The following is a 10,036-nucleotide window of genomic DNA, read 5'->3' on the forward strand; positions in this document are numbered from 1 at the left end:
AATTAATGTTTTGCCGAGGAAAATCTGCCACGTGTCTTACTCTGGATCTCTCTATCTCTTGGTAATAACGCCACTAGATTTCATTTTTTTATTTTTTAAATTTTTGTATGGACTTTATATTTTTTAATTTTGATTATTATAAGTTTATTAATTTTATATTCCCCAAAAAGGAATGTGAGAAATAAAAAATAAAAAAAATAAAAAAATAGTTGTAGTTGGAAACTACCAAAATATATAGTTTCTGTGCTTTTCTTTTTCTTTCTTTGCTTATCCTCTTCCTTCTTCTTTCACAGAAGAGAAGAGAAAAACAGAGTAACACTTTCGGCTAACAAACGACGTCGTTTTGAGCACTTTCAACACTGAACTTTCTATCATCAGCACATTACCAATGGCTATGAGCGGTTTGATTTCCAACCGCAACTTCGGTTCCTTTGTTGCCTCAGGTTAACACTCAATTCTTACTCCTTTGCATGCATTTTCTGAATTCTGCATTTTTACCGCAAGATTTGGTTTCTAATTATTCTTGAAGTTTTTTATCGCAGTGAAATTTATGCTCATGAATTTAGTAACTATACAGTAGAAATGGAAATAAACACATGCATTTAATTTAAGTGTATAGTTTTATTGTCAGAATGTTAACAGATTGGAGAAATTGATATTGTAATGTAGCTAGATAGTAAAGTATGACTGGACGGTTATGGTTATTGTAGTTATAGTCACTAAACTGAAATCCATATCTTTTGTGATTAATCACTTAGTTATAGTCTATGGAGTACCTACACCACATCTGAAAAAAGGCGTGTCTGGACACCGGCACCGACATCTGTGATTATATTTAATTTATTCATTTTTTAAAATTATTACTAGTGTCACATTGATGTCGATGTCGTATTCGGAGTGTCCGTGCTTCATAGATTATAGTTATTAAATGGTGATTTTGTTAAGATGAAATGGCTTTAAGGTTGGATTATGTAGATAGGTTTTCACTATTGTAAAGTAAGAAAATTTGAACCATTGTTTTGTATTGGCAGGGAGTTCGTATAGATCGCAAAAGGATGCGTCACTTCAAAGAGGGGGAATTTCTGTTTCTGGTGTATCGGTTACAAGGTATGGTAATTGGATTGGGAAGGAGAAAGTTTCAAGATGTCAGCATGCAATGCATTGTCGTATTGGTTCCCATTTGGAAGAGAGCGTTTCTAAACAAATACAAATGTTCGATAACAAAAGGGAGATTTTTTCTCCATTATCTGGACAGTCCAACCGCAGCTCGAGCTTCAAATTAAAAGCTTACATGAAAAGTCGCTCTTACGTTTCTTCAGCTCCCTTTAGCAGTAGCAATGTTGGACAAAGGAAAGTAAATATGTTTCGTGCTTGTTACAAGTCTGAGGATAATGACATTGGAGAACCGAAGATTGATAGGCTGCAATCAACTGAAGGGAGTGGTGAAGCCATTCTTTTGGATGGGAATCTGAGTCAAGTATCTCCTTGGTGGCAGCAGTTTCCTAAGCGATGGGTTATTGTACTGCTATGTTTTACAGCATTTCTTCTGTGTAACATGGATCGCGTGAGTAACATTTTCTTTTTTTATAGCTTCAGTTACAATGCTATTTATATGTTTGTGTTAATCTTCGATACTATTCAATAGCTACATTTCTTTCATCATATTCAATTGATTATCCCTGCGGGGTGTTTGGTTACTTGAATAGAGACCATGTGTTTAGTTGATCACTATTCCTAGTAGCCTAATTTGTTTCATTATTCTATCAACTAAGTAAACAAAAAAAATTGTTTCACCTCTTGTAGTTTTATATGTTGGTTGCAAAAGTTGAAATTTGAAATACTGTTTTTAAAATTCTACATTTCTTTTTGCATTAGTTTTTCTCGAACTATGTTTGTGTATATTTGATTAATTGTTTATATATTTCCACAATCTTACTAACCTAAAGTTACTGATATGCTAAACATTTCCATTTTTTACAGGTAAATATGAGTATAGCAATACTTCCAATGTCTCAAGAGTTCAACTGGAACAGTGCAACAGTTGGCCTCATTCAATCCTCTTTTTTCTGGGGTTATCTACTTACTCAGGTTTAACTGATATGCTTAAAGCCAGTTACCTTAACTAGAAATTGGTCTCCTACTGTGCATGAAATTGTTCTGATTTTATTGCTTTTGTACTGACTGAATGATCTTTGGGTTTAGATTGTTGGGGGCATTTGGGCAGACAAAGTTGGTGGAAAGCTAGTACTTGGTTTTGGAGTTGTATGGTGGTCAATTGCAACAGTTTTAACACCTATTGCTGCAAAACTTGGGCTTCCATATCTGCTTGTTATGCGTGCTTTTATGGGAATTGGCGAGGTTGGTCCATTTTATTGTTGGAGTGGTCTTATGTTTAAAGTTCAGGCTAAGTACAGAAACGACTTTTGCTCTTATAATTTGGCAACAAACTTTTCTGATTCTTTGTTTTTAGGGTGTTGCTATGCCTGCAATGAATAATATACTTTCCAAGTGGGTTCCAGTATCAGAGAGAAGCAGATCACTTGCACTAGTGTATAGTGGCATGTACCTTGGTTCTGTCACAGGATTGGCATTCTCACCTTTTCTGATCCACAAATTTGGGTGGCCATCTGTGTTTTACTCATTTGGATCACTTGGAAGTATCTGGTTTGCCTTGTGGTTGAGAAAAGTAAGTCAACTTTCACTCTTTCAATCATATCCTCTTAATGTATCTGTTTCTGTTTGGAAAAATGTTTTAATAAGAAACCAGTCATTTCTACTTTGCCAACCATACGAAGCATGTGATGATGTTTTTTGTGTTGATTGGTTCGTTTAGGGACTGCCTCATAAAGTATTTCATAACATATTGGATATATGAGTAATAACCAAATATAGAAGTTATGTATGTGCAACTTGGTGTTTTGGCATTTTACCATATCATGTATAATGTGAAGGGCACTTTGTAATTCCTTATGTCGACTTCTTCTAGGCATACAGCACCCCAAAAGACGATCCAGATCTTGGGGTGGAAGAGAAAAGGCTCATACTTGGGGGCAGCGAATCAAAAGAACCTGTGACAGTTATTCCTTGGAAATTGATTTTATCAAAAGCGCCTGTCTGGGCTTTAATAATCTCTCACTTCTGCCACAATTGGGGGACATTTATTCTATTAACCTGGATGCCTACATACTACAATCAGGTGCTTATTTGTTTAATTTAATTTAATTTAATTTTATTTTTGGCATGTCATTGATAAATGCATTTTAGAATATGAATGTTGTTGATGATACTTTCTATAATTTCTCAAATATTTCTCAAATACTTTCTATAATTTCTCAAATATTTTCAAGTAGCAATGAAACCACACTTACATAATATAAAGACTTCAGATTTTTTCTGGTCTTATTTGCATGAAACCACACATTACATTTCCCCATGTTTTCAATCAAGCCGAGGTTCACTTGGCTGCAAGTTTTGTTGTCTTTTGATAAAAATGTTTTTTATTTTGAACTACTTGATGTTATGATACATCTTACCATTTATTCTCAACTATGTTAAAGTTGTGCATACAACTATTTATATTACTTGGTAAAATTTCTTTCAAGATATGTTGTGCTGACACAAGATTGTGATCAATGTCTTGATCTTAACTGGAATGGTTAGGAGATGTAAATGTAATCAAATAGAGAAAAACAGAAAAATTTGATGAATGAACTTTATGGGTTATGTTTTCAGGTTCTTAAGTTCAACCTCACGGAATCTGGGCTCTTATGTGTCCTTCCATGGTTAACCATGGCCATTTTTGCAAATATAGGAGGTTGGATTGCTGACACACTTGTGAGCAAAGGCCTTTCCATAACAACTGTTCGAAAGGCAAGAAAATCTCTACTTTTGTTTCTGAAATTTTTTCATACATTGGCAACTCCTGTCCTGTACAATTATAATATCTGCTCGATAATTTACAATTTTTTCTCCCTAGACTTCAAATAACTGCCAAATGTGGAACCTAATATTGATTATTATGACAAAGCACAGGGGAATTCAGTTTCCTTTTGCACCTTTTAATATAACTTTTTCTTTAAATATTTCTTTTATTTTGCAGATCATGCAATCGATCGGGTTTTTGGGTCCTGCATTTTTTCTTACTCAGCTAAGTAATGTTAAAACACCAGCCATGGCAGTACTGTGCATGTCTTGCAGTCAGGTTTGAATTTGAACATATATCTTCCCTGAGTTTCAAATTCCTAAAGTTTTAAACTATTTTGCATGTTTTTAACTCATTCTGATATAAAACATATATGTTTATAATACATGTTTGCACACATTCTGAGTGTTGCGAATTACCTAATATTTACCACAATCTATTATTTCCTTTATAGGGATGTGATGCATTCTCACAATCTGGTCTTTATTCCAATCACCAAGACATTGGACCGCGCTATGCTGTGAGTTTCTATTTTAATTTTCTTGTAACAAATATAGCTTATTGAAGTTCTGCACTTATTTTAAAAAGAAAATTATGTGAAACAACCAGCTATCAAGTTATGATCATGCTAAAGACTAAGGTGTTAAGGTCTTCTTGCTCAAGTTGTATTATTAGTGACCTTTTTTTGTGAGCTCAACGTCCAAGGGTTTTGGCGACAGTCAGCACTGATGTCAATTGCCAAAAATCATTTTACTAACGACTATGCATCTATCCGAGTCAATCACTTAAAACTTCTGTTGCCCTTCTTATTTGTTTCATGATTAATGAAGTCATCACGTCACGAATTATGAGTACCATTAGCATCCTGATTGTCAGAATCAAGTAGGACTTATTTTCCATTGCTATCCGAGTGCATGAAACCTTGATATAAATGCTTTCCATTATACAAGTTTATTTTTTTGTATCCATTAAGTTTGCATATGAATGCTAACTAATTTCAAATACCAGGGAGTGTTACTGGGACTATCAAATACTGCAGGAGTGCTTGCTGGTGTCTTTGGTACAGCTGCGACTGGATACATACTCCAACGAGGTGAGAATTCTTCACTTGTTGCATCAAAACTTTTTTCTTGTTGAGCTCGCTCGTTCAAAAGTGATTTGTTCTTGCAGGTTCATGGAATGATGTATTTAAAGTCTCAGTTATATTGTACTTAATTGGCACTTTGGTCTGGAACATCTTTTCAACTGGTGAGAAAATTCTAGACTGACGAGTGTTATGAAGGTGTCAAAGAAGATGTATGCTATAGACGCCATAGAGATTACAAAGAGGGAAACAAAAGGGTGGAAGGAAATTAGATGACCAAATGTGTCGAGCATTTGGCCATATAAAAGCACCATGGCACGATATAGAAAAGAGGCACTATCAATTTTTTGATCGAATAGCTAGCTAGGTCTTTATATTTTTACCCGAAAGCAATCTTGGATTAACATGCCTTGTCCCATGAATTAAATGCTTTCTGTTTAGATAGTTTCTGGCTAGTTTCTTCCCCTGTAACTTCATTCAAGCATATTTATATTTTATATTTATGCTTAGAATAATACATATTTTTTAACTTGCTAACTCTGCCTAGCATATTTGGCTGAAAAAAAAATAGAATCTGCGTAATAGGTTGCAGACAAATCTGCATATTAGGTTGCAGACTTGCAGTTTCTTTTGGATTCATTGCCTCTTATCATTGGTTCATGACTTCATGTTATGCTTTCCAATTTCTATGGCCAGGTTGCAGACAAATCTGCGTAATAGGTTGCAGACTTGCAGTTTCTTTTGGATTCGTTGCCTCTTATCATAGGTTCATGTTATGCTTTCCAACTTCTATGGTCAGTCATAGAAAGGATGCTAGAGCTAGAGTTTAACTAAGAACTGTGATTTATAAACTGTCCCTTGTATGTGAAACACAAATGAATCATATAGTTGAATTTTAGGGATTTCATGAAGAACATACCACCTATATGAGTATGAAAAAGTTGTTACCTTTCAACTTACATTGTCAGGCACAGGCAAGAATATCATAAAACCAGAATACAACTAAGAAATATGATATCTAAATTGGCCCTTGTATGTAAAACATAGATAGGAGTATATAGTTGAATTATAGTGATTGATAAAAAAATTAAGTACAACTACAATATGAGTATGTGAAACTTGTTAACATACCATTAGAACATAAACCAGCCAAGACATTCAAATCTAATCAAAACTTAAGGTGTTCTTTTATGAACATCAACATTCAACATTGTTAAATGCGAGCTTAGCTCTTACTACATAATAATGTCATGAAAGCAGTAAAATCAAAATAGAAACATGAAAATAAAGATATAAAGAATTACAATTGAATATTTGCAAGGATTCTACAAGTAAGATGAACTGAAAGAAAGCATGCATCCATCCCACTACCCCCATAAAAACAAATCAATTCATCCACAATTCTCATATGAATTATAATAAATTTATATAACATTACCATGAATAAAATATACCCTGTTGTTTTTTATTTTTTTTCTCTTGTTTTTTTTTTTCAACCCTGTTCTCTCTTCTATAATTTAAAGCCCCAAATGGCTGAATTGTAAAATTCACCTCTTTTGAAACACCATACTAACTTTCATTGCATTTCAAATCATTTGACACTTTCCCTTGAATCTCACCTTCCTTTTCATTTTGTATATTTGCAAAAACACTCTTCAAATCCCTGTTGTAAACATTAACCAACAGCCCATTTTTCATGAACAAGGTGAGTGACATCTTTTGCTCCACCCGATGGCCAGGAACCACAGCGAGACGATGGCGGAGCAGAACAGCGGCGGCTATAGACTTCATCTGCAGGTATGCCAAATCCTTCCCCAAACATATTCTAGGACCAGCATTGAATGCAACAAACTTGAAAGAGTCATGCATGATGAACTTTGTCCCATCCAATGACAACCACCTTTCAGGTCTAAACTCCATGCAATCCTCACCCCAGGTAGTCTTCGACCTCCCGGCTGAATATATCGAATATGTCACCGATGATCCGGCTGGAACAAAGGTTCCATCCGGTAGCACATCGTCGTTCACCACATGCTTTGAATCCTCTGGCACCGAAGGGTACAACCTTAGTGTCTCAGACAATGCAGCCTTAAGATAAGTCAAACGATCAACTTCTTCGAATCCCAACGGCTCATCCGTCCATTTTTCCATGTCAGCGCCGCGTGTCTCCATCAAGACCGTGCATATCTCATGTAGTATCTTCTCTTCAACCTTTGGATTCTGAATCACCAACCAGAAAAACCAACTCAGTGCGACCGATGATGTGTCACGTCCAGCTAGGATAAAATTTAATGCCACATGTTGAAGAAACTTGTCTGAATATGATTCTTTCTTCCTCATAAATCTAGTCAGCAAGTCATCATGAAGAAGTGAGCCATCCTTCTGCTGACTCATCAGTTCCACTTTGCGCTTCTCAATCACACTTGACAAGTGTGAGTCCACAAACGAAAGGCTTCGGCTCAAGCCGACTTCCATACCAAGCCCTAACCATTTCTTCACCTTCCAAATCACCTCAGGTAATATAAACCTTTGAAGCGTGGCTTCAGTGGCTCGGTCAAAAGCAGCTGCAAAGCCATTTTCAGGCAGACCCGTAGCACATGTCTGCGGGTCTCTTCCAAAAGCCAAACCACAAATATTGTCAAAAGTGAGCCGGAGCATCACATCCTGTAGATCCACCGGCTCATCATGCTGCTCAGCTTTCTTCAAAATCGTGCAAAGCCTATCCTTAATGGCTCGACTCACCCATCGAGCCATAGCTTGACGTAGCGTCCGGGTAGTAAATTCCAGCGCGGCTGTTTTGCGCTGGAACACCCATGTGTTACCATCAGAATTAAAGATCCCATCACCCAACAAATCATGAAACACTGCCTGCCAAGTTGGTCCTTTCGGGTAATTATCGAACCGAGTCTTGAGTATATGCTCCAAGTTCCTCGGGTCGCAGGTAACGGTCACGAGCCCTTGCTTCCTTGCTAGAAAAGGGATTGCACAGATGCATGTCTGGTACGTGCCACCACACGCGCGGAGGTTGTCGCAGATCCAATCATGCATACGCTCACAATTCTCGATCAGGCCCGGTAAACTACCCAATAGTGGCCAGACACGTGGACCCTTCAACGACCGTGAGATGAACGTGAACCAAAGTAAGTAAGCTGTAATAGCCGTTAACAGCAACAGAACCGTACATGTTTCCATATTATGACAGCACCAACCAAACACTGTCTTAAATTACTTGTAAACTTGTTTAGTATAATGTTGTCACAACTACCCAATAATCAAAAGCTCAAACCTACAAGAAAATTCAATCAAAACTTTAATATTTTTCCATAAATAAAAAATGGAGTAGCAATATTGTCATTGTCACAATCCAAGAATAAAAAAACTCATTCAAAAGTTCAATTTTTTCTCCATAAATAAACAACTTAGTTATAGTTAATATTGTCACAACACAACCCATGAATCAAAAGCTCAACCATACAAGAAAATTCAAACAAAAATTTAATATTTTCCATAAATAAAAAAATGGGCTAGTAATATTATCACAATCCAAATAAAAAACTCTATAAAAAATTTAATCTTTTCTTCATTAAAAAACAATTAGTTGTAGTACAATATTATCAAAACACAACCCTAGAATCAAAAGCTCAACCAAACCATACAAGAAAATTAAAAAAAAAAGTTTATTATTTTTCAATAAATAAAAAGCTAAAAACATACTAGAATCAAAAGCTTAAGCATACTAGAAGATTCAATCAAAATTTTAATCTTTTTACATAAATAAAAAATAGGGTTTTTGAGAAAATGCATGAGAACTTAAATATCTACTATATTTACCTTCTAGAATTATTGGTTCAACAATGGTTGAAGAGAAGGTTGAGCTATATAAAGTAAAAATATAGAGAATGAAGAAGAGAGAAAGTGAAGAAGGAGAAGAAGTATGAGAGAGAGTAAGAGTGTATTATTATTATTATGAAGCAATAGATCCAAGTGTATAATGTGAGTGTGTAATGGAGAAGAGATTTATAGGTGAAGAAGTTAATAAGGCCAGACTGGTTTTCTTCACATTACACCGTCTCCTCTTAATCTCATAAGATGTGTCACTATAAATGCTCTGAGAGGTTGTTGAAAAACTTTAAAGTTGAAATCACCCCACCTATTTATTTTCACACACTCTCTCTCTATTTGAAAAAAATTATAAGCATATACAACAACTAGCTAGGGTTTTTTTCTTTGTAATTTCTCTCACACACTCTTTCTCTCTCTAAGAAACTATTTCAACAGGGTGTTTAAGTGTGGCGAGCAATGAATGTAGAGAAATAAATGAGAGTAGTTGAGGAACATGGTGATGGGAAGAACTAGGAAAAACAAAGAAGCATAAAGTTTTGAGGTCACATACTCAAATATATATACACACCTTTTTTTAGGTTAATGGATAATTTTTTAGAATAAGAGTTGTCATATAGTATTAATATTACACTACTTGTAATATACCAATAATTTATATATAGTTGAAAAAAATTAAATTAAATGTTTTTGCTATGTGAGGTTTGGTTATGGTTTTGGTGAGCAACCTACCAACAATTTATAACATTTATGTGGGTGAACCGTTTTCTTATCTCTATGTATTCATTCCATTCTCTATTAAATAGGTTTTCTCTCATTAAAAAAATATTATCTTAAAAAACTTTCATTTTTAATATAATATTAATTATATAGTTTTTAAGTTGTATATATTCATCAATAACATTTCTTTCATTTATATAATTTTTTTTTTTGTATGTGTAAAATGGTTGTGTGACATAAATATAAAAATGAAAAACAAAATTTAGGGCAACAATAATAATAATGATAATAATAATAATAATAATAATAATAATAATAATAATAATAATAATAATAATAATAATAATAATAATAATAATAATAATAATTCTATGATTCATCACAATCACAGAGTTGACCTACCCTGATCATTTATGGAGAGGTTTCAATGACCATATGGCTATATGGTTGGTTTGATAGCCAAAGTCAAA

The 10,036-nt window shown here is 34.5% G+C and overlaps 2 protein-coding genes across 2 annotated transcripts; one reads left to right on the plus strand and one right to left on the minus strand.

The window, feature by feature from the left end:
• Positions 1–248: 248 nt before the first annotated feature.
• LOC131640450 (ascorbate transporter, chloroplastic-like) lies at positions 249–5,450 on the plus strand. The gene is made up of 11 exons (XM_058910841.1): positions 249–443; positions 1,032–1,564; positions 1,981–2,088; positions 2,203–2,358; positions 2,471–2,686; positions 2,987–3,196; positions 3,733–3,870; positions 4,100–4,201; positions 4,377–4,442; positions 4,931–5,015; positions 5,093–5,450. The coding sequence occupies exons 1-11, from the start codon at positions 389–391 to the stop codon at positions 5,188–5,190; spliced, it is 1,767 nt and encodes a 588-aa protein (XP_058766824.1). The 5' UTR covers positions 249–388; the 3' UTR covers positions 5,191–5,450.
• A 700-nt stretch (positions 5,451–6,150) lies between these two features.
• On the minus strand, positions 6,151–9,380 carry LOC131640451 (cytochrome P450 86A8-like). The gene is made up of 2 exons (XM_058910842.1): positions 8,838–9,380; positions 6,151–8,292 (listed from the first exon to the last, which is right to left on the minus strand). Exon 2 carries the CDS (start codon positions 8,196–8,198, stop codon positions 6,576–6,578), a length of 1,623 nt encoding a protein of 540 aa, XP_058766825.1. The 5' UTR covers positions 8,199–8,292; positions 8,838–9,380; the 3' UTR covers positions 6,151–6,575.
• Between the last annotated feature and the right edge of the window lie 656 nt (positions 9,381–10,036).

The sequence above is a fragment of the Vicia villosa genome, unplaced genomic scaffold (assembly GCF_029867415.1).
Source record: "Vicia villosa cultivar HV-30 ecotype Madison, WI unplaced genomic scaffold, Vvil1.0 ctg.003137F_1_1, whole genome shotgun sequence".
Taxonomy (NCBI): Eukaryota; Viridiplantae; Streptophyta; class Magnoliopsida; order Fabales; family Fabaceae; genus Vicia; species Vicia villosa.